The sequence below is a fragment of the Brachyhypopomus gauderio genome, unplaced genomic scaffold (assembly GCF_052324685.1).
Source record: "Brachyhypopomus gauderio isolate BG-103 unplaced genomic scaffold, BGAUD_0.2 sc54, whole genome shotgun sequence".
Lineage (NCBI taxonomy): Eukaryota > Metazoa > Chordata > Actinopteri > Gymnotiformes > Hypopomidae > Brachyhypopomus > Brachyhypopomus gauderio.
Genome location: NW_027506878.1, coordinates 1,501,493 through 1,527,203, shown reverse-complemented (window position 1 = coordinate 1,527,203; position 25,711 = coordinate 1,501,493). Strand labels below are relative to the sequence as shown.

Here is a 25,711-nt window from a genome sequence, read left to right as displayed (position 1 = left end):
ATTTATAAGGAGGAACAGGTATCACATACACACTGTCTCTCTCTGTCTCTCTCTCTCATTCACACACACATATACATATTATATAAATTAGATACGCATAAATGTCAGATGTACATACAGTCGCTGCTCCTGCAGGTTGACACACCTCCACGCACACGTGCGCATTTAGAACGCACGTTCTGCATTTAGACACGTGCGCGTTTAGACAGGTTGCAGTGACCTGCGTTCACCTGCCGCGCCGCGCGCTGCTCCAGGCACGCGCTAACAACGCAACAAACGCAAACTGGGCAAAGGTACCGCAAGGACTCGCGAACCTTAGTGTGAGTATGTTGTAACTTTATAACACAAACAGCACACACAAGCCATCATGTTTCTACAAATGAAATGTTAATACTAATGGATAAGCAGTAGTGTTTTACACAAATAGACAAATATTGTTCATGTGACAAAACGTTCCAGTTATACAATAGCGTTTGGTCCTGGACTACATAAATAAATACTAATATAGTTCCTGGATTACATCTCACAAATCATCAAAATAGTTCTTACAACCCGCCCACAGACCCGCCCCCACAGACCGTTACTGGTGTGATACACACGCACGCTGGACTAGTAATCAGAAGGTTGCCAGTTCATGACTCTTCACTGCCAGGCTGCCACTGGACCCCTGACCAAAGCCCTTAACCCTGAACGGCTAGAACTGGACTCACACACAACTGAAAGTCTTTTGGATAAAAACATCCACTAAATGCCGTAGACCTACATGGAGCAGAGCTGGAGTCAGGAGCGAGGATGTGGGTGTATGGTGGCTGCTGCTAGCAGCTGGGGCTGTGTTCTCACCACCCGCACTACCTCCACTCGCACTACCTCCACCCGCACTACCTCCACCCTCACTACATTTACATTTACATTTATGGCATTTGGCAGACGCCCTTATCCAGAGCGACTTACATTTTTATCTAATTTTTTATACAAGTGAGCAATTGAGGGTTAAGGGCCTTGCTCAGGGGCACCTCAGTCATGGCCTGGGGATCGAACCTGCGACCCTCCGGTCACAAGACCAGTTCCCTAACCGCTAGGCCATCACTACCTCCACCCTCACTACCTCCACCCACACTACCTCCACCCACACTACCTCCACCCGTACTACCTCCACCCGCACTACCTCCACCCGCACTACCTCCACCCACGCTACCTCCACCCGCGCTGCCTCCACCCGCACTACCTCCACCCGTACTACCTCCACTCACACTACCTCCACCCGTGCTACCTCCACCCGCACTACCTCCACCCGCGCTACCTCCACCCGCGCTACCTCCACCCGCGCTACCTCCACCCGCACTACCTCCACCCGTGCTACCTCCACCCGCACTACCTCCACCCACACTACCTCCACCCGTACTACCTCCACCCACACTACCTCCACCCGCACTACCTCCACCCTCACTACCTCCACCCGCACTACCTCCACCCACACTACCTCCACCCGCACTACCTCCACTCACACAATCTCCAAACCTCCACTCACACTACCTCCACCCACACTACCTCCACCCACACAATCTCCAAACCTCCACCCACACTACCTCCACCCACACACACCGTTTGCTTCTGTTGTTTGTTTAAAGAAGTGAACAAATGGTCTCAAACGAGGTAAATTATGTTCTCGACTGCAAGCCCTCACCGGGCAGACTGAACCACAGTGCACACCACACCGATCTTTCCAAAGCACATCAATAATCGGTCAGGGTCAGGGTCTAAATCACACCACCAACCTTTGTGCCAACACAGGAGGCAGACCAAATAGAAGATACTCTCACACTCTCACACACACACGTCTCCGGACCCTCAGGGATGTAACTGTCCTATATTTGGCCCAGTGGAGACATCAGTGTTCTATATAACAACTGGAAACTGAACAAACTCTCTGGTCCCTCTCTGATCTCTCTCTCACACACACACACACACACACACACACACACACACACACAATCTCTCTCAATCACTGAATCTCTCCTTTCATCAGTGGACATACACTGCCAATCACAGTTAGTAAACATGCTACAGACAGCAGATATATCAGGTCACTGGTGATACGGCTATTGTGTGTCTGTCATAATACTATTGCTAAATGTTTGTCTGTGAATGCACACGTGTGATATTACACACTTGAGTCTTACAGCTTATTATCACTGGGTGCTTGCTGAGTGTTTGTGTAATTAGCACAGGCAGACAGGCAGAAAAACGATGTGTGTGTGTGTGTGTGTGTGTGTGTGTGTGTATGATTTGCACAAGCAAAAGCTCTGGTCACAGTGTCCTCGGGCAGCTGGGCTTGCGTGTGTGTGTGTGTGTGTGTGTGTGTGTGTTCCCATTATATGTCGATGTTGCTCTCACATGAGCGTGTTTTGCTAATTGAACACATGTTTGTGAGAGTGTAATATCGTCTGTTTCCACATGTGTTCGGGGCAGCAGGATATGATGTCATTCCACTGGAGCAAGTGATGCAATACGAAAGTGCAGTCAGTGCAGACAGCTAATGGGCTGTCAGCCAATCAGACGCCAGCGACATATTTGTCAGCTAATCAGCCCTTTTTTACATGAATGACAGAATTGACCAAACAAGGGACAAAGCAGAAGAGGTAAAGGATAAAGAAATCACACACACACACACACACACACACACACACAACACAAACAGTGGGAATGTTTGGTGAAAGATGCTAGAGCTAACAATGCAAACACCCACCCACTAACATTCTAACACACACACACACACACACACACACACACACACACACACACACACACACACACACACACACGAGTATATTTTAACCATTTATGCACCATATCAAAACAGAGACAGCCGAAACTCGAGAGCTGGATCTCCGTTATTACCCATAAGCCACCGTGGAGATCCCACATGTCTCATTCCAGGCAGTAATAAGGTGTGTGTGTGTACGCTGCTTTTGCTCACTGGTGCTCACATGTAATGGTTTTACATTGTTTTACCTTAAGGATATGATACCTGAACACACATTCTCACCTCATGATTGTAATTAGTGGTAAAACTGTTTCACATTTTTAAGTTTGACATATTTTAAACCCGTGTATACACACACACCCATGTGAAGGAACAGCATACAGTGTGTGTGTGTGTGTGTGTGAGGGTGGCTAAGGTTTAATAGTGTGTGTGTATGTGTGAGGGTGGGCTAAGGATTAATAGCTTGTGTGGAGGAGCTAAGGTTTTATTGTGTGTGTGTGTGTGTGTGTGTGTGTGTGTTAGGAGGGTTTAATTTAAATGTGTATGAATGTGTGTGTGCATGTGAGGGGGGGTGAGCTTTAATTGTGTGTGTTAGATGCTGAGATGTTACTGTGTGTGTATGTGTGAAAGAGGGGCTGGGATGCATGTGTGTGTGATAGAAAGGGGCAGAGGTTTAACAGTGTGTGTGTGTGTGTGTGTGTGTGAGAGAGAGTGTGAGGGGGGCTGTGATTTTTATAGTGACAGTGACAGACTGCTATTGACTCCTCCCCCAGGGTCATCTACAGAACCACATACACACACACCCCAAACACACACACACGCACGCTCACACACACACACAAGCACACACACGCATGCACACACACACAGATGCCACAAACACAAGGCTCATCCCTCAGGGTTCATCTACAGAACCACATACACACACAAGCACACACACGCATGCACACACACACACACACACAGATGCCACACACACAAGGCTCATCCCTCAGGGTTCATCCTCTTGGTGTCATTGTCTTCCCTGTTTTCCTCTCCATCACCTTCAGGTCACACTCCCTCCTCCACACACGTACACACACACACACACACACACACGTACACACTCCCTCCTCCACACACACACACACACACACACACACACACACACACACACACACACACACACACACACACACGTACACACTCCCTCCCTCCCTTCAGTGTCTCTCCTCCACACACACACACACACCACTGTAAGTACCTGTCAAATATCAGGACCTTCACAGAGAGTAAAGAATGAATTGAAGGAAAGTGATAAAGTGATAAAGTTGGCACTTTGGAACGAAATGCAATGACATTGAATATGTATGAGACTATTTAAATGTAATGATATGAACATGTATATACGAGACTATTTAAATAATGCAAAGTTTACGTTCCTGAATTCTGGCAGACAGATATCGGGTCAAACCAGGTGGCATCACTGTTATACTCAAAACCCACTCTCTGTTCAAAACACCATCATTTGATTAGCAATGCCTGGAGGAATTCAGGCCAAACTGCCCAAGCACCGAATGGGAGTGAAATCTCAGATCGACGCAGCAGTTAGTCTTACTGACTCGGTCATATATTCTAAAACACCAATAACACGAACCAAATTGAACATCTCGGACAGAATGGGACCTTTTCCCTACAACCCTAATAATGACTTCAGCGATCACTTCACTGCCAGAGCGGCGTGTCTGTGTTCTCCATCTCACAGACCTCATGATGCAGGCTGTCTGTGTTCTCCATCTCACAGACCTCATGATGCAGGCTGTCTGTGTTCTCCATCTCACAGACCTCATGATGCAGGCGTGTCTGTGTTCTCCATCTCACAGACCTCATGATGCAGGCGTGTCTGTGTTCTCCATCTCACAGACCTCATGATGCAGGCGTGTCTGTGTTCTCCATCTCACAGACCTCATGATGCAGGCGTGTCTGTTCTCCATCTCACAGACCTCATGATGCAGGCGTGTCTGTGTTCTCCATCTCACAGACCTCATGATGCAGGCGTGTCTGTGTTCTCCATCTCACAGACCTCATGATGCAGGCGTGTCTGTGTTCTCCATCTCACAGACCTCATGATGCAGGCGTGTCTGTGTTCTCCATCTCACAGACCTCATGATGCAGGCTGTCTGTGTTCTCCATCTCACAGACCTCATGATGCAGGCGTGTCTGTGTTCTCCATCTCACAGACCTCATGATGCAGGCTGTCTGTGTTCTCCATCTCACAGACCTCATGATGCAGGCTGTCTGTGTTCTCCATCTCACAGACCTCATGATGCAGGCGTGTCTGTGTTCTCCATCTCACAGACCTCATGATGCAGGCGTGTCTGTGTTCTCCATCTCACAGACCTCATGATGCAGGCGTGTCTGTGTTCTCCATCTCACAGACCTCATGATGCAGGCGTGTCTGTGTTCTCCATCTCACAGACCTCATGATGCAGGCTGTCTGTGTTCTCCATCTCACAGACCTCATGATGCAGGCGTGTCTGTGTTCTCCATCTCACAGACCTCATGATGCAGGCGTGTCTGTGTTCTCCATCTCACAGACCTCATGATGCAGGCGTGTCTGTGTTCTCCATCTCACAGACCTCATGATGCAGGCGTGTCTGTGTTCTCCATCTCACAGACCTCATCATGCAGGCGTGTCTGTGTTCTCCATCTCACAGACCTCATCATGCAGGCTGTCTGTGTTCTCCATCTCACAGACCTCATCATGCAGGCGTGTCTGTGTTCTCCATCTCACAGACCTCATGATGCAGGCGTGTCTGTGTTCTCCATCTCACAGACCTCATCATGCAGGCGTGTCTGTGTTCTCCATCTCACAGACCTCATCATGCAGGCGTGTCTGTGTTCTCCATCTCACAGACCTCATCATGCAGGCTGTCTGTGTTCTCCATCTCACAGACGTCATCATGCAGGCTGTCTGTGGGCACTGGTCATACAAATCACACCTCCGCCTTCACATGAAATCCCTAAAGCTCAGACATCACACACATGAACACACCCACCACACACACTTCAATCTAAAACCAGCTTAAGTGATACACTGAGATAAATGTACAGAGATGCATGCAGACGGTGTTGGAACAGACAGCTGGCTTCATTTTTCCTTTCTCTCCAACACATGGTGTGTCCTGGATTTCAGGACATATAGAGCCCTCATCCATCAACAGGTCCGTCCTCTTAATCCACCCAGAGGAAACAGCAGGCTGTCGAATGTTCCTGGCCGCCCATCAGGTTGTCCGTCCTCTAAAAACGTCCCTGGGGAAACTCTCACCCTGTTGTGACTGCCTCCCCCGCATATTGTGTCAGCAGCTCAGAGCAGCCTGCCTGTTAGCCAGCATGGTGTGTGTGTGTGTGTGTGTGTGTTATAAAACCCAGTTGGCACTGTGAGAAAATATGAGTGAGAGTGACATTCGTGGCAGAGAGAAAGGCATAACACCTCATTATAGAGACGTTATAGATTGTCCATTATAGAAAAAACAATGAGTTTTACACACTGGCACACACACACAACACACACACATACGTACACACAGATTTCAGTGTCTGCCAGTGAACCTAAGCATCAGTGATAACTGTGTGCTCTCACACACCTCACACAGGTGAGAATGACCTAATGAATCAGGTGTGAACGGTATAATCTGCCGTCATATGTGGTACTGTGACCTTCCCAGGACATCAGAGTGGAGCATCCGGGCGTCATGGACACCCAGGGCAGCCGAAAAGGGCAAAACCGTCTGCAATAGGGACGTTAACCTGAACCCTTCAGAACGACAGAACCCTTCAGAACGACAGAACCCTTCAGAACATAATCCTTCAAAATCGCATAATGCTTCATAATAACAATCCTGTGAATATTAAAAGTTCCCATTTTATCAGTGAATTTAAATTTCATTTTTTTAAATGTCATACCCCACAGCCCCCAAGTGGAGGGAGAGAGAGGGAGAGAGAGAGAGAGAGAGGGAGAGAGAGAGAGAGAGAACAGCCCTGGTTTTCATTGAGGGTCTGAAATGTCAAACTGAAACCAACACATTACTTTATTAGAACAAAACCTGGAATCTTCCAGAGGACAAGTACAGGTTCATCTTCTGTGTTTGTGTGTGTGTGTTTCTAAGACAGGTGTGTGTATGGGCCTAAACATGACTTCTCAGTCCTTTGCAGTGTGTGTGGATCTGTGGCGGAGATCGTCTCCTTGGCCTTCCTCATCCTCTTCCTCCTCTGAGCCAAGCATGACTGCAGAGCTGAGAGATCGCACCTCTCCCAGTACACCGAGAATACAACCTGACCAACACACACACACACAGGAAGAGTCAGAGTGTGTGTGTGTCTGTGTGTACATACGTGTGTGTGTGTGTGTGTGTGTGTGTGTGTGTGTGTGTGTGTGTGTGTCTGTGTGTACATACGTGTGTGTGTGTGTGTTTCTCACCTTCCTGCTGCTCTGCATCTCCAGGCTGCCACTGTTGTTGCTTATGTTGTTGTTTATGTTGTTGTTGTTTATGTTGTTGTTCCTCCAACATGGTTCTGGATGTGTGGATGGCTGCTCTCCTCAGTCTCTTATACTCATTCATCAGGCCCTGCTGCTGGACTACTGCCTACACACACACACACACACACGTATGTACATGTCTCAAAATGGTTCAGTGTGACTGTGATTAAGCGAACAGGATGAAGTCATGATTCTAACATCTGTGTAGACTGTGGCAGGCCACCCAGTACAAATGCGTCTACATGTACATGATGTGCACGAGTGATTAGTGTTCAGGTGCCTGTCAGGCATCTACACAGAGATGATGTGTATGAGTGATTAGTGTTCAGGTGCCTGTCAGGCGTCTACATGTACATGATGTGCACGAGTGATTAGTGTTCAGGTGCCTGTCAGGCATCTACACAGAGATGATGTGTATGAGTGATTAGTGTTCAGGTGCCTGTCAGGCGTCTACATGTACATGATGTGCACGAGTGATTAGTGTTCAGGTGCCTGTCAGGCGTCTACACGGAGATGATGTGCACGAGTAATTAGTGTTCAGATGCCTGTCAGGCGTCTACACAGAGATGATGTGCACGAGTAATTAGTGTTCAGGTGCCTGTCAGGCGTCTACACAGAGATGACGTACATGAGTGATTAGTGTTCAGGTGCCTGTCAGGCGTCTACACAGAGATGATGTGCACGAATGATTAGTGTTTAGGTGCCTGTCAGGCGTCTACACGGAGATGATGTGCACAAGTGATTAGTGTTCAGGTGCCTGTCAGGCGTCTATAGGGAGATGATGTGCACAAGTGATTAGTGTTCAGGTGCCTGTCAGGTGTCTACAAGGAGATGATGTACAGGAGTGATTAGTGTTCAGGTGCCTGTCAGGCGTCTACACGGAGATGATGTGCACGAGTGATTAGTGTTCAGGTTCAGGGGATAACAGCAGAACTGAGTGATGTGTGTGCCGTAGTTAAATGCGCCATGTGTGTGTGTTTGTGAGTTAAATGTGCCGTGTGTGTGTGTTTGTGAATTAAATGTGCCATGTGTGTGTGTTTGTGAGTTAAATGTGCCATGTGTGTGTGTTTGTGAGTTAAATGTGCCATGTGTGTGTGTTTGTGAGTTAAATGTGCCTTGTGTGTGTGTTTGTGAGTTAAATGTGCCTTGTGTGTGTGTTTGTGAGTGTACTGTGTGTCTTACCAATAAAACATTGTGATCTTTGTCCTTCTCCTTCAGCTGTGTGTGCAACTGTGTGATTTGTCTGTGTGTGTGTTCAGAGCGAAGTCTTTCTGCCTCTCTCTCTGCCTCTCTCTCTCTTTCTGTAGTCCTCTCCACCTGCCGAAGAGCTACCACTACATGCACACACACACATTTATTTTTAGCAAAAAGTGTGAGTAGATGTGAGAATGCATGTGAGTAAATGTGAGCTGTAAATAGAATGCATGTGTGTGTGTTTGTGTACACGTGAGTGTGTTTATGTGCATGTGTGTGTGTGTGTGTGTGTACACGTGTGTTTAAACCTGCTTTAGTGTGTTCTCTCCTTGCTGTGTTAAGTTGAGCCTCCATCTCTCTGAGCTGCTTATCACACAAACTCTCCATCTCCGAGACCCTCTCCTGCAGAACTACACACACACACACACACACACACACACACACACAACACACACTTTCAGTAGCTAAACAGGTCAAGAAGTTCTGCTGTATACTAAAGGCATGTTCTTTTGCTCTCCATGGGGAAGACTGCAGTGGGTGTGTACTCTTACCCCTCTGGCTGTGCTGTTGTGCGCTGAGGGCCTCAGCACGGAGCTCCGTGATGGTTCTCTCCTGTTCCTCACACTGTGTCTGGGCCTCCGAGCACCTGCGCTCACACACCTCCAGCTCCTCCCTGCTCCGCGATAGGGCCTGCGTCAGGAGGCCCACCTCTCTGTCCACTACACACACACACACACATCATGAGTTAGGACAAATTTTAATACCAGCCTTTCTTCTGTGTGTGTGCGTGTGTGTGCGTGTGTGTACATACACTGCTGTTGTAGGTCCCTCAGAGCGTTGTGGATGAGATCTGGTGTGCGTTTTAGTTCCTGGGTGAGTTTGTCTCTTTCTGAGCTCAGTAATGCCACCTCAGACTGCAGTCTCTTGATAGAGCTACACACACACACACACACACACACACACACACACACACACACACACACACAGAGTTCACGACTCCATCCAGCCTATATGACGTAGTGTAAAAGCCAGTCTGTGTCTCTCACATTGGTGCTCCCCATTCACCACTGGACAGTGTGAGTGCAAGGGGAGGACTGGGGGCAGGACTGGAGGCAGGACTGGAGGGAGGACTGGGGGGAGGACTGGGGGGAGGACTGGAGGCAGGACTGGGGGCAGGACTGGGGGCAGGACTGGGGGCAGGACTGGGGGGAGGACTGGAGGGAGGACTGGGGGCAGGACTGGAGGCAGGACTGGAGGCAGGACTGGGGGAGGACTGGGGCAGGACTGGGGGGGGCTCTCAGCAGGGTGGGAGTACTGGTGTGACACTGGGACAGCTGTGTGTTCTGCTGGTTCAGGTGTTCATCAGTGTTTACACACGTCAGGCCCACTGGATCCCCAAACATTACACGTATCACTGGATCCCCAAACACTACCCAGATCACTGGATCCCCAAACACTACCCAGATCACTGGATCCCCAACACCACCCAGATCACTGGATCCCCAACACCACCCAGATCACTGGATCCCCAACACCACCCAGATCACTGGATCCCCAACACCACCCAGATCACTGGATCCCCAACACCACACAGATCACTGGATCACCAACACTGCCCAGATCACTGGATCACCAACACTGCCCAGATCACTGGATCCCCAAACACTACCCAGATCACTGGATCCCCAAACACTACCCAGATCACTGGATCCCCAAACACTACCCAGATCACTGGATCCCCGACACTACCCAGATCACTGGATCCCCAAACACTACCCAGATCACTGATCTGAACAGAACCAACACTACCCAGATTGCTGGCTCCCCAACACTACCCCTAACCCAACACTACCCAGATTACTGATCTGAACAGTATGTGTGACATATTGTGATTGTGACATTAATGTCTTTAGTCATATGAAGTCATTTAAGCAGTGTTGTTCCTGAGCTCGAGGTATGTGTGTCACACCTGTCTGACACTGCGGTCTCTGTAGGCTTTATGGCCTCCTGGGCTTTCCGTAGGGCTTCTCTCCTTAATAGCAGCCCTGTTAAGCAACACACACAGAAGATCTTATCTTATATTCACACACACACAGAGAAGCTCACACACACACACACACACACACACACACAGAAGCTCACACACACACACACTCACTCTCTCTCTCTCACCGTGTACAGTGTCGAGGCGTTTGCTGGCAAAGCTGAGTCTCTGTGTCAGGGTCTTCATGTCACACTGCACAGTTTCAGTCTGACTCTCCCACTGCTCAACACAAACCCCCACCCTACACACACACACACACACACACACACATATATACACACATATACGCGCGCACACACACACACACACACACAATGTTTAAGTCCAGTTGAGTTTTCTTGGGTCAAGTGTGTGTGTGTGTGTGTGTGTGTGTGTGTGTGTGTGTGTGTGTGTGTGTGTGTGTGTGTGTACCTGTGTGCAGTTTCAGTCAGATCTCTGAGTGATTTCTCACTGGTCTCTTTCTGTTGTTTTAGTCTCTCATTTTCTTCCATAGCACTACACAACTGCTGCTGCAACTCCTACACACACACACACACACACACACACGTTCCCACCACCAGACACATTAACCAGGTACACCACACAGCAAGACATGAACAACCACACTCTGGTAGGTCTGTGTGTGACGTGTAGCTCTGGTAGGTCTGTGTGTGACGTGTAGGTCTGGTAGGTCTGTGTGTGACGTGTAGCTCTGGTAGGTGTGTGTGTGTGACGTGTAGGTCTGGTAGGTCTGTGTGTGACGTGCAGCTCTGGTAGGTCTGTGTGTGACGTGCAGCTCTGGTAGGTCTGTGTGTGACGTGTAGCTCTGGTAGGTCTGTGTGTGACGTGTAGCTCTGGTAGGTGTGTGTGTGACGTGCAGCTCTGGTAGGTGTGTGTGTGACGTGCAGCTCTGGTAGGTGTGTGTGTGACGTGCAGCTCTGGTAGGTGTGTGTGTGACGTGCAGCTCTGGTAGGTGTGTGTGTGACGTGCAGGTCTGGTAGGTGTGTGTGTGACGTGTAGGTCTGGTAGGTGTGTGTGTGACGTGTAGCTCTGGTAGGTGTGTGTGTGACGTGTAGCTCTGGTAGGTGTGTGTGTGACGTGTAGCTCTGGTAGGTGTGTGTGTGACGTGTAGCTCTGGTAGGTCTGTGTGTGACGTGTAGGTCTGGTAGGTCTGTGTGTGACGTGTAGGTCTGGTAGGTCTGTGTGTGACGTGTAGCTCTGGTAGGTGTGTGTGTGTGACGTGTAGGTCTGGTAGGTCTGTGTGTGACGTGCAGCTCTGGTAGGTCTGTGTGTGACGTGCAGCTCTGGCAGGTCTGTGTGTGACGTGTAGCTCTGGTAGGTCTGTGTGTGACGTGTAGGTCTGGTAGGTCTGTGTGTGACGTGTAGGTCTGGTAGGTCTGTGTGTGACGTGCAGCTCTGGTAGGTGTGTGTGTGACGTGCAGCTCTGGTAGGTGTGTGTGTGACGTGCAGCTCTGGTAGGTGTGTGTGTGACGTGCAGCTCTGGTAGGTGTGTGTGTGACGTGCAGGTCTGGTAGGTGTGTGTGTGACGTGCAGGTCTGGTAGGTGTGTGTGTGACGTGTAGGTCTGGTAGGTGTGTGTGTGACGTGTAGGTCTGGTAGGTGTGTGTGTGACGTGTAGCTCTGGTAGGTGTGTGTGTGACGTGTAGCTCTGGTAGGTGTGTGTGTGACGTGTAGGTCTGGTAGGTCTGTGTGTGACGTGTAGGTCTGGTAGGTCTGTGTGTGACGTGTAGGTCTGGTAGGTCTGTGTGTGACGTGTAGCTCTGGTAGGTGTGTGTGTGTGACGTGTAGGTCTGGTAGGTCTGTGTGTGACGTGCAGCTCTGGTAGGTCTGTGTGTGACGTGCAGCTCTGGTAGGTCTGTGTGTGACGTGCAGCTCTGGTAGGTCTGTGTGTGACGTGCAGCTCTGGTAGGTCTGTGTGTGACGTGTAGCTCTGGTAGGTCTGTGTGTGACGTGTAGCTCTGGTAGGTCTGTGTGTGACGTGTAGCTCTGGTAGGTCTGTGTGTGACGTGCAGCTCTGGTAGGTGTGTGTGTGACGTGCAGCTCTGGTAGGTGTGTGTGTGACGTGCAGCTCTGGTAGGTGTGTGTGTGACGTGCAGCTCTGGTAGGTGTGTGTGTGACGTGCAGGTCTGGTAGGTGTGTGTGTGACGTGTAGGTCTGGTAGGTGTGTGTGTGACGTGTAGCTCTGGTAGGTGTGTGTGTGACGTGTAGCTCTGGTAGGTGTGTGTGTGACGTGTAGCTCTGGTAGGTCTGTGTGTGACGTGTAGCTCTGGTAGGTCTGTGTGTGACGTGTAGGTCTGGTAGGTCTGTGTGTGACGTGTAGCTCTGGTAGGTGTGTGTGTGTGACGTGTAGGTCTGGTAGGTCTGTGTGTGACGTGCAGCTCTGGTAGGTCTGTGTGTGACGTGCAGCTCTGGTAGGTCTGTGTGTGACGTGCAGCTCTGGTAGGTCTGTGTGTGACGTGCAGCTCTGGTAGGTCTGTGTGTGACGTGCAGCTCTGGTAGGTCTGTGTGTGACGTGTAGCTCTGGTAGGTCTGTGTGTGACGTGTAGCTCTGGTAGGTCTGTGTGTGACGTGTAGCTCTGGTAGGTCTGTGTGTGACGTGCAGCTCTGGTAGGTGTGTGTGTGACGTGCAGCTCTGGTAGGTGTGTGTGTGACGTGCAGCTCTGGTAGGTGTGTGTGTGACGTGTAGGTCTGGTAGGTGTGTGTGTGACGTGTAGGTCTGGTAGGTGTGTGTGTGACGTGTAGGTCTGGTAGGTGTGTGTGTGACGTGTAGCTCTGGTAGGTGTGTGTGTGACGTGTAGCTCTGGTAGGTCTGTGTGTGACGTGTAGGTCTGGTAGGTCTGTGTGTGACGTGTAGGTCTGGTAGGTCTGTGTGTGACGTGTAGCTCTGGTAGGTCTGTGTGTGATGTGTAGCTCTGGTAGGTCTGTGTGTGTGACGTGTAGCCATGGTAGGTCTGTGTGTGACGTGTAGGTCTGGTAGGTTTGTGTGTTACGTGTAGGTCTGTGTGTGTGTGTACCTGCGTGTGAATGTTTTGTAGCCCCAGTTGGGCTGTCTTGTCCTGAAGGTTGTGCTGTAGAACGCCGATCTGAGACTGACACTTTTGAATCTCCTGCTGTAAATCAGACACCTGCACGCGCACACACACACACACACACACACACACACACACACACTTGAGATCAGCACTGTGGTGTGTTGTGGTCAGATGAGTGTGTGCACCCTCAGCTCCACCCTCCCCATCTCCCCTATAGCTGCAGCCCCTCTAGCCCCCCCTGCTGGAGTGTGGAGGCGGTGCTGGTTGTGGTACCGTATGGAGCAGCTGCCGTCTCTCTGTGCAGAGCTGTGAATCTCCACAGCGCAACTGCACGAGCAGCACGAAGACTTTCTGCCTCCACAAACTCAGCAAGCGACTTGCTCTGCAGTCCTGGTGAGGGGGATCACACTACCCACACACACACACACACACACACACACACACACACACACACACGCACGCACACACGCACGCACACACGCACGCACACGCGCACACATTCACACACACACCATCAGTCACAATAAACCTGCATTAAGCATGTTTCTATGAGGTGTGAATGTGATGTGTTTGACAGGTGTGTGTGTGTGTGTGTGTGTGTGTGTGTGTGTGCGTGTGTGTGTGTAGTTTATCTTGCATACAGAATCAAGAACCATCTGCCGTCATGAGATTTCATGCCGTCTCCCGTCCTAGACAGAAGTCTTCATGGAAACACTACTGTGTAGAATAGGACTGTAGTAGACGTGGATATTAACCCTGCAGTGCTAGCTGTGATCATGGGGCCGACGAACAGAACCAGAACCGCCTCGTGAACCCTCCCTACTGTTCCAGAACCGCCCCGTGAACCCTCCCTACTGTTCTAGAATCGCCCCGTGAACCCTCCCTACTGTTCCAGAACTGCTGCTGGATGTAAAACACCACCCTCTCCACCCTGACAGCTACGCCCGTGGACACCAGTATCTCAGCACACTGCTTTACGCTCAGCCAGACTGAATAGGGCCCATGTGAACAGTTAATGAAACAATAAACTGGCAGATTCAATTTTAAACAACTGTGCCGTTTGTTAACTGTGGAAATGAACACACTGTGTTTATACTGTATTCTGGTTAACAGGGCACTTTATTCATTTTAATAATATCTGCTTTAGCACTATAATTGTCTTGTTTTCTCTAAAGCAGGCCTACGGCGCTTGTAAAACATGTCTGCCTGAACCAGTCAAAAACCTGGTACAAGCACATGATGAGGATACCACCTCCATCTGTGTGTGTGTGTGTGTGTGTGTAAGCTGTTCTTCCAGCTCTCTCTCTCTCTGGTGTATATGCATACTCTATGTGTGTATGTACTGTGCGATGTGTGTGTACTGTGTAGTGTGTGTGTACTGTGTGATGTGTGTGTGTGTGTGTGTGTGTATACTGTGTGATGTGTGTGTGTGTGTGTACCGTGTGTGTGTTTGTGTGTATATACTGTGTGATGTGTGTGATCTGTGATGTGTGTGTACTGTGTAATGTGTGTGTGTATATATACTGTGTGATGTGTGTGTGTATGATGTGTGTGTGTGTGTATGTATGTACTGTGTGATGTGTGTGTGATGTGTGATATGTGTGTGTGTGTGTGTGTATGTACTGTGTGATGTGTGTGTGTGATGTGTGTGTGTGTATGTACTGTGTGATGTGTGTGTGTGATGTGTGTGTATGTATGTACTGTGTGATGTGTGTGTGTGATGTGTGTGTATGTATGTACTGTGTGATGTGTGTGTGTGATGTGTGTGTATGTATGTACTGTGTGATGTGTGTGTGATGTGTGTGTATGTATGTACTGTGTGATGTGTGTGTGTGATGTGTGTATGTACTGTGTGTGTGTGTATGTATATACTGTGTGATGTGTGTGTATGATGTGTGTGTGGTGTGTGTGTGTGTGTGTGTATGTATGTACTGTGTGATGTGTGTGTGTGTGTGTGTGTGTGTGTGTGTGTATGTATGTACTCTGTGATGTGTGTGTGTAATGTCTGTGTGTATGATGTGTGTGTGATGTGTGTGTGTGTATGTACTGTGTGATGTGTGTGTGTGATGTGTGTGTATGTGTGTGTGTGATGTGTGTGTGTGTATGATGTGTGTGTGTGTGTGATGTGTGTGTGTGTGTATGATGTGTGTGTGTGTATGATGTGTGTGTGTATGTATGTACTGTGTGATGTGTGTGTGTGTGATGTGTGTGTGTGATGTGTGTGTACTGTAATGTGTGTGTATATATACTGTGTGATGTGTGTGTGTATGTATGTACTGTGTGATGTGTGTGTGATGTGTGATATGTGTGTGTGTATGTATGTACTGTGTGATGTGTGTGTGATGTGTGATATGTGTGTGTGTATGTATGTACTGTGTGATGTGTGTGTGTGATGTGTGTGTATGTGATGTGTGTGTATGCATGTACTGTGTGATGTGTGTGTATGTGATGTGTGTGTATGTATGTACTGTGTGATGTGTGTGTGTGATGTGTGTGTATGTATGTACTGTGTGATGTGTGTGTGTGATGTGTGTGTATGTATGTACTGTGTGATGTGTGTGTGTGTATGTACTGTGTGATGTGTGTGTGTGATGTGTGTGTATGTATGTACTGTGTGATGTGTGTGTGGTGTGTGTATGTATGTACTGTGTGATGTGTGTGTGTATGATTTGTGTGTGATGTGTGTGTGTGTGAATGTATGTACTGTGTGATGTGTGTGTGTATGTATGTACTGTGTGATGTGTGTGTGTATGATTTGTGTGTGATGTGTGTGTGTGTGTGTGTGTGATATGTGTGTGTGTGTATGTACTGTGTGATGTGTGTGTGCGCGTGTGTAACCTGGTCTCCAATCTCTCTCTCCTGTGTGATGTGTGTGTATGTATGTACTGTGTGATGTGTGTGTATGTGATGTGTGTGTATGTATGTACTGTGTGATGTGTGTATGTGATGTGTGTGTATGTATGTACTGTGTGATGTGTGTGTGTGATGTGTGTGTATGTATGTACTGTGTGATGTGTGTGTGTGATGTGTGTGTATGTATGTACTGTGTGATGTGTGTGTGTGATGTGTGTGTATGTATGTACTGTGTGATGTGTGTGTGTGATGTGTGTGTATGTATGTACTGTGTGATGTGTGTGTGTGATGTGTGTGTATGTATGTACTGTGTGATGTGTGTGTGGTGTGTGTATGTATGTACTGTGTGATGTGTGTGTGTATGATGTGTGTGTATGTATGTACTGTGTGATGTGTGTGTGTGATGTGTGTGTATGTATGTACTGTGTGATGTGTGTGTGGTGTGTGTATGTATGTACTGTGTGATGTGTGTGTGTATGATTTGTGTGTGATGTGTGTGTGTGTGAATGTATGTACTGTGTGATGTGTGTGTGTATGTATGTACTGTGTGATGTGTGTGTGTATGATTTGTGTGTGATGTGTGTGTGTGTGATATGTGTGTGTGTGTGTGTATGTACTGTGTGATGTGTGTGTGCGCGTGTGTAACCTGGTCTCCAATCTCTCTCTCCTGCAAAGCCAGAATGTCGTTGGCTGATTTCACCCTCACGTTCAGCAGCTCGACAGACAAACACAGAGACTCCTTCTCCTTCTGGAGCTTCTACACACACACACACACACACACACACACACACACACACACACACACACACACACACACACACACACACACACACACACACACACACGAGGGGTTGTATTCAACATTAGTGAAGTGCACAAAACATATACACTAGGGGTGTCACGATTCTCTAAATCCTCGATTTGATTGTATTTCCGATTTTAGGGTCACGATTCGATTCTCGATTTACAGCAGCATGTATGTCTACCATGTATGTCAATCAAAATACAACCGTCAGTGCTGATGGACGATAGCCTGTCATTCATCCACTACTTTTTAATGTCATGCGATCTACCCACACTTCCTTTGCAAAATCCCGGATGATTTTGAAATTCCCTCAGGACAGTTTTTTAGGTCTCAAAAGTAGGACATGTCCGGGAAAAAGAGGACATCTGGTCACCCTAGCACGATCCTCCAATCAAAATCGCTCCTCAACACTCTGCACTCAGCTCCTGCCACAGACCCATGATTAAATTTGTTTAAATAACTGTAATGGCCACACGGCGCTACATGTGACGTAATCCCTGAGCCGCGTCAAGGCTGGATTATTTATTATGGATTATACTTTCGCGAGTGACTGTAGTGTTTATATTCTTTGCAGTATTCTCTGAAACGATGTGTGGTAGTATAAAGAAACACCTCTCAAAAACAGGGGAAGGAAGATTTATCTGACGAATTTTAATGTTGCTTTGTGTTTCAGGTTTGAAAAGTGCTGAGATTTAGGCTAAAGTACTTGAAAATGTTTGAAAGTGTAACTACTTCGTTTCACAACAAATATCTGTCTGACTGAACAGTTCTCCTGTATTACGTTAACAAATACGAGCCTCTTGTAATTCCAGGAAGAAACATGAGCGAACGTGAAGACGTTAAGATTGGGCGTTTTGAAAATAAACAATCATTAAATAATGTGATGAAAAAATGAATTATTTCGAATCATTACGAGTATATGTATAAATATTTAACTTAATTAGGTGCTTTAACTCCACCTTCTAAAGGTGTATGAGCCCAGAAAACATGACTTGGTTCATTGTGCTGAAGCGCGCGCGAAGTTACAAAATTCGAGAGGTGCACGACCTCGCGAATCGCCACCGCGTGGGCGGAGCCACCGCGATTACGTCATTGTCGGCGTGCGGACCCTCGCGACGTGTCTAGTTTAAACCAGGCTTTACTTTGCGTAATGTGGGTGTTTGTGTAGCTTAGAGGGAGAGATCGTCAATCCTCTTTTTGACTTCGAGGCTCGAGATCGTGACATAATTTCGATCAATTTCAATTTAATATCGAAATCATGCCACCCCTAATATACACACATATAAACTATACTGCATGGATTTGTGTGTGTGTGTGTGTGTACCTATATGTATAAGTGTTGTTCTTCTCCTGTGTGTGCGTGTGTGTGTGTACCTGAATGTATAAGCGTTGTTCTTCACCTGTGTGTGTATGTGTGTGTGTGTACCTGAATGTATGTGTTGTTCTTCTCCTGTGTGTGTGTGTGTGTGTGTGTACCTGAATGTATAAGTGTTGTTCTTCTCCTGTGTGTGTGTGTACCTGAATGTATAAGTGTTGTTCTTCACCTGTGTGTGTGTGTGTGTGTGTGTGTACCTGAATGTATAAGTGTTGTTCTTCTCCTGTGTGTGTGTGTACCTGAATGTATAAATGTTGTTCTTCTCCTGTGTGTGTGTGTGTGTACCTGGATGTATAAATGTTGTTCTTCTCCTGTGTGTGTGTGTCTGTGTGTGTTTGTGTACCTGAATGTATAAGAGTTGTTCTTCTCCTGTGTGTGCGTGTGTGCCGATATAGCTGCGCAATTTCTGCAAAGTCTCCGTCTGCTCCACCAAATTACTGCTGAGAGTCCTGCAACACACACACACACACACACACACACACACACACACACACACACACACACACACACACACACACACACACACACACATACACACACACACACACACACACACACACACCCCCCCTTCAGAGACAGATCCCCCTCCTACTCCACACACTGAGAGACCGTTAGCACCTTCATCACCTCAGCTGTTCCTTCAGCGCATCTCTCTCTGAGGTCACTTCCTCCGCTTGCCGTCTGAGTGAAGTCACTTCCTGTGTGACAGCATGGAGTGTATTCTGCAGGTCTGTGTTAGTTTGAGTCAGCGCTGAAACCTCCGCAGAGTGACCCTCACGCAACAGCTGCATCTACACACACACACACACACACACACACACACACACACACACACACATATGCTTGAGGCAGATTCTTCAGGCCAAGGATATTGAGAGAGAAAGAGAATGAGAGCGAGTGTGTGTTACCTGCTTCTGTGTAGCTAGTTGTAATTGGCGAGTTTCTTCTTTAGAGTTCTGGAGCTCTCTGTCCCAGTCCTCATGTTGCAACACACACTCCTCCTGAAACTTTGTGAGCTGAACACATACACACACACGTGTGTGTGTAGGGGTATACCTTAGGTGTGTGTGTGTGGGGATATACCTTAGGTGTGTGTGTGTGTGTGTGTGTAGGGGTATACCTAGGTGTGTGTGTGTGTGTAGGAGTATACCTTAGGGGGGTGTGTGTGTGTGTGTGTAGGGGTACACCTTAGGGGTGTGTGTGGGTGTGTGTGTGTGTGTGTGTGTACCTTTTCTTTAGTCTGTTCAAGCTCAGCCTTGCAGCGAGAGAGTTTCGCACACACCGCCTCGTGTTCACCATAATGTCTGCAGCAGTCACACACACACACACACACACACACACACACACACACAAAGAGGTTGCACTATTACACCACTTAACAGCAGATTTACCCCATGTTGTTCTTGGCTCCAGCGACAAAACTCAGAATGATCTACCAGAGCCACGACCTGGACGCAGTCGAGAAACACACCCGTGTGGAGCACTGAGGTTCCCCAACACCAACACCAGCCCTGGCCTTCACCACAGGACTCATCACACCACCCATCTGTCTCACACCACTCATGTGTCTCACAATCACAACTTCCTCTGCATGTTCTATGTTCTCTCTTTTCTCAACATGTTCTATCACTTCATTCTCTGTGGTCTCTTTTCTTTTAGTGACGCTCCATCCTTCCTCATGCTCTGGTACAAAACGAACACTGTGATCTGCGGCAGACAGACACACACACACACACACACACAGACACACACACGGTGCCCTGACCGACATCAGGAGGGCCAGGCTGCTAAACCTCTAATAACAATAACGTCTGCTCTCTCTCTCAGAATAACCATACTTTATATCTCCAGAGCCTGACGTTTTCACTGCTGGCCTAAATCCATCCTGAGGGAAGAGAAATTGTGCACACACGTTCACCAAACTCTAGGAACACTCACGCTAAACTCTAATGTAAAGATCAGGACAGATGCAGACCTCTGCACAGACATCTGGAGATATTTGAGCTGGACTACGATGTGTGTGTGTGTGTGTGTGTGTGTGTGTGTGTGTGTGTGTGTGTGTGTGTGTGTGTACCTTCTCATCTTGCTCTCCAGCTCCCCAAGTTCCTCCTTCAGTCGTTGCTCCTTGTCCTTCTGGTCCTGACGTTCTCCGTGCTGCAGTAGCAGTCGCTGGTTCTCTCTACGGAGCTCCAGTAGCTCCTGCTGGGTGTGTGCGATGACGACCCACGGATCCGCCCCAGGGGGCAGCGGAGGGCAGGACCAGCCGAGCTGCCCCGCCACGCCCGCATGCAGCCCACAGGGGCCTGTGTCTGGGGCCCCCACTTGTCTGGGGAAAGGTGGTAAGGCAGGCGGGGCGATGGGTGGGGCAAGGGGCGGGGCTGGGGTGCTCACAGTGAAGTGAGTTGGTGTCAGTAGCGCCGGCGAAGCCACACGGTTCACACCTGTGACACACACACACACAGTGAGAGTTACACACTACACACACACTCTCGTCATGGTAACCAATGAACATGTTCTGACTTTCCGCGAAGGCAAAACCCTACCAGAGTTAAACCCCAACAGTTATAATAATAATCGTTATTTGTATAGCACCTTTCATACATACAACTCAAAGTGCTTTACAGAATAAATAAAAATAAACATTAAAAGGAAGCAAAGATAAGACAAAAAGAAAATATTAAAATAAAGATAAAAGGGAAACAAACACAATAAAATAATGTAATAAAGTAACAAATAAAATCAGACAACATAATGTAATAAAGTAATTAAGATGGAAGAGAGTTAGAGTTTCTTAACTAAAAGACCATCTCAGAATCCCTTCAAACTTTCCACATTTGTAGGCAGATATGTTTCATGGAAAAATCCAAAGTATTTCTGTTCCATGTTCAATATTTCAAGAGTTACAGCCGTTTTTGTAACGCCCCCCCCCCCCCAGACGCATCTTTTGCGAAAGTGGCTAAATAGCAATATTTCAATGTGAATATCTCTAAAACTATGACAGCTAGAAGGCTGAAAATTTTTTTGTATGTTTAGAAACTTGTATACTTGTAATGTATGTACTTTCTGGTGCTGTAAGTTGTGTTGTGTCAATAGAAAAAATTCCCAAATTTGGAAAAAAAATCAACCAAGAGTCATTTTTTCGTCTGTCATTATCTCATGGATGGAGTAGAAGAAGGCTGATCTATGTTTTATGTTTCAAAGTACTTCCAGTGGCAATGTTGAAGTAATAATTAGGTTACCTGTATGTGGTCCAGTTTTTGCACAATTTGCTGTCAAAAGAGTTATATCATCTATGCAGTCAAACAGTTAGCAAATTGATTTTATGGCTTAGGTTCTAGAGAAATGTAAAGTTGAGTGTCATCTGCACATTTATGATAACTAATACCATGTTTGTTAATGATATGTTTAATGGAAGCATATATAAGTTGAACAGTAACGGTCCAAGAATTGATCCTTGGGGGGCGCCACAAGTTATTTTTTGACGTGTGGAGGAAGAGGTACCTAATGCAACATAGTAATCATGCCCAGTTAGATACGATCTAAACCAGTCTAAGACTGAGCCACTAAGGCCTATCCAGCTCTATAATCGATCAAGAAGTATTTCATGATCAACGGTGTCAAAAGCGGCGCTTAAATCTAGCAGAAAGAGGACTGAGAGTTTGCCTGCATCCTTATTCAACCTCAGATCATTTATTACCTTAACTAGTGCTGTTTCAGTGCTGTGGAGAACTCTGAAACCAGACTGAAAAGTGTCATTTATTTGATTTACTTTGACATGATCATTCAACTGGACTGACACAACTTTTTCAATGATTTTGCTAAGAAAGGAAAGGTTAGATATAGGTCGATAATTATTGAGAACTGTGGGATCAAGATTTCTGTTCTTTTAATAGTGGTTTAACCATTGCAGTTTTAAAAATTTTAGGGAATTCACCCAGTTTCAGAGACTGATTAACAATCCTTAATCGTTAATTGTTAAAAAAGCATGTTGTTAAAGGGTCCAGTTCACATGTAGAGGATTTTTGTGATGAAATCACACCATGTCAACTTCTTGGACATATTAAAGTTCATATTAAATATAAGACATATTAAAGTGCAGTGGTGGACAGTTACGAAGTAAATGTAATTCGTTACTGTACTTAAGTAACATTTCCATGTATCTGTACTTTACTCAAGTACTTTTATTTGGTAAGACTACATTTCAAAGCCAAACTTTTTACTATTCACTTCGTTACATTTACAGAAACATCTCGTTCCTTTTTTATTTTTAAATCAACGCTTAATAAAATACTGAAAGGTCAAAGTGTACCGTGTCACAGACTATAACCAATCAGCGCTCAGTAAGAGATTAAGATTTGTACGCTAAATGGCTGAGGATCTGACATGGTTGCAACAGATGGCTTCCCCCAACACCCCTGGCCTTATTTAGCCCAACTGTTTTAATTACTCGAACAGAAAAATTATTCGTATTCCTTCAAGTGTCTCCTCTGCATTCCGAAGAACACATCGCTGTCATAATTTATGAACTCGCCATCAAACTTGAAAAAACGCATCAAGGTAAGTTTGCCATTAGATGAGTACTACCAACAGGGTGGTTTATATACCCCGGTTAACTAAATCACATTGAAATAAACTACATGTAACAGATGCTTTTATCCAAAGCAGTGTGCAAGTACCCAAATTGCACTCTATGGAGATGCTACGCATCAGTTTAACACAGGAGACTCCCACATCAAATGTTAAAGCCGGGGACACAAACATGCGAATTTGGCCAAGCGAAGGGAGGCGAAGGCAAGCAAATATGAGCGAATCAAAATTATTAAATTATTATTATATTAATTATTATTAATTACTATTAATTATTCGACCAAGTTTGCCTGCATCAGCAGCGTGTGAGCGCTTGTTCAGTACAGCAGGGCTCATTTTCAGTCCATGGCGAGCACGGCTAGATGCAAAAAATTTTGAAAACCAGCTCTTACTGAAGAGGAATAGAAAATATTTGAGTTGAGGTTGGTCAATTTCTATGTAGCCTTGTGAGTACACCCCTCACATTTGTGCAGATTTGTAAGTCTATCTTTTCATGGGACAACATGGCCGTATTAGTGAAATTTCAGTGAAAAATAAATTGAAGTTATATAAGTTGCATGATGGCTACTGTTAACTTTAATTTTGTCCCATGAAAAGATAAACTTACAAATCTGCAGAAATGTGAGGGGTGGGTGTACTTCTGTGACACACTGTATGCAGCCCATCCATCCACATATTCAGTTTACCCAAACATGCCTACAACCCTTCTACACACACACACACACACACACACACACACACACACACTTCTAAGGTTTCCATTCAATTAATCTCAAGCACTGTTATTGTCTTCATATACTGTATCGCCTCTTCAAAACTTAATGTTTAATCAAACGTAATGTTTATAGTGAATGATTTATCAGTTGTGTTTTTTATTGATTTTCATCAGTTGTGATGGTGTTTATTTGTTATTCATTTTTGATAACTGAAATAAATTAAAAATAAAATAATAAAACTTGAATGAATGCTTTTTGTGTTGTTGCTTCAAAAGCACTTGGTCTTACTTAAAGATAATATAGTTTTGAGTATTTTGTGTTTGCTAGGCAAATGTAAGGCACTGTTTCATTGTTCACCTGTTGATCGAGTAGGCCTAGGGGTTTTGATGTGATGCTAAGAACAAAAAAGTTTTTACTTTTACTTTTAATACTTAAGTATTTTTGAAGGCAGATACTTTTGTACTTCTACTCAAGTAAAAAAATTGAGGTGAATACTTTTACTTGAGTATTATTCAATGCAAGGTAACTGTACTTTTACTCAAGTACATAATAGGTTTACTTCGTCCACCACTGTTAAAGTTAGGCTGAGTGAATGATATAAGGGGTGATAGTCTATTAGTGCTTGTTGCTATGTTCTGTCTTATACTAGTAATCTTGTCCCAAAAAAATATTGCAAACTCATCTCATTTATTAACTGAAACAGTTTCAGGGAAGACACAGGAGGTGGGGTTTACTAGCTGATCCATACTTCTGAACAGGGCAGCTGAGTTTTTATTGGATGAATCGATTAAGGTAGAGAAATGTTTTTTTCTTGCTGATTTCACTGTTGTAATTCTGCAACGTTGTTTTATAAATATCAAAATGTACTTGCAATTTTGACCTTCGCCAACGTGTCACAACCTGCCTACAATCAGCAGTGCTTGCCTAAATTTTACAACAGATGGAGTGTTTCTCCAGGGCGTCTTAATTTTACCAGAGATTATTTTAGTGACCTTTGGTGCCACAGCACCAGTACAGCTCCTAAATGTGTGTGTGGATGTTTCAACCAAGTTCAACTCCACCAGAGCTGCTTTGGCCTCAGCGGGGAGAGGACGCCTACACCTGTGTGTGGAGGTGGAGCAGGTGTTGGGTGGTGTTGGGCTCTCTCTCCTCCTGTGGGCTGAACCAGAACCGACTGAGACCCGCTCACGCCGCCCGGCCTGCCAAGAACTGCCATGCAAAATCGCTAGTTTTAATAATAAAACGTCGTTTCCCAACTACTTAAGCCATGTTAACTAACCAGATTGGCGATGATTTCAACCATTAGAAGCGGAGAAAGACACACAAGCTGCGGTTGTCGCACTTGAATAAACACAAGTGTGTTTTTATTGTAATAATACAGATAATCTCCTGGTTGAGACGCCTGTTCTCGTGTTTACTGCTCTCGTCCTGCCGACATTAACTCACCCGACACGTCCGAGGTCAAGAAGTCGGACGGCGCATGTAACTTCTCCACTCTCCGTCTCTCCATCGTGACTTCTGAGGCGAATGAACGGTGTAAAAATGTTTATCTGCGGTGTCCGAGCGCCACACACCAACTCCAGCGCTGCCGAACCGCCATCGGCTTCAAAACGGCGGAAGAGCCGCTGACCTGCAGCTCCGCGCCGCGCCAGCAGGGGGCGCCAGAAACAACATCCACCGCGCCGCGTTCACGGCGTTCAACGCTTAGATATTTAATAACACTACAAACCAGCAAAACCAGCTCATCTTAAAACTACGACCAGTAACCCACTGGTCTGAATAGTGTAATCTGTTGTACTTGGAGTTATTGTTTGGCTTTAGAC

At 46.6% G+C, this 25,711-nt stretch overlaps 1 protein-coding gene across 1 annotated transcript; it reads right to left on the bottom strand.

The window, feature by feature from the left end:
- Positions 1 to 6,816: 6,816 nt before the first annotated feature.
- On the bottom strand, positions 6,817 to 25,549 carry cchcr1 (coiled-coil alpha-helical rod protein 1). The gene is made up of 18 exons (XM_076987534.1): positions 25,335 to 25,549; positions 20,660 to 21,026; positions 19,814 to 19,889; positions 19,494 to 19,601; positions 19,213 to 19,376; positions 18,929 to 19,034; positions 17,052 to 17,162; positions 13,826 to 13,960; positions 13,535 to 13,645; positions 10,933 to 11,039; positions 10,650 to 10,762; positions 10,447 to 10,522; positions 9,289 to 9,410; positions 9,029 to 9,196; positions 8,786 to 8,887; positions 8,466 to 8,617; positions 7,224 to 7,389; positions 6,817 to 7,078 (listed from the first exon to the last, which is right to left on the bottom strand). The coding sequence occupies exons 1-18, from the start codon at positions 25,396 to 25,398 to the stop codon at positions 6,945 to 6,947; spliced, it is 2,382 nt and encodes a 793-aa protein (XP_076843649.1). The 5' UTR covers positions 25,399 to 25,549; the 3' UTR covers positions 6,817 to 6,944.
- Between the last annotated feature and the right edge of the window lie 162 nt (positions 25,550 to 25,711).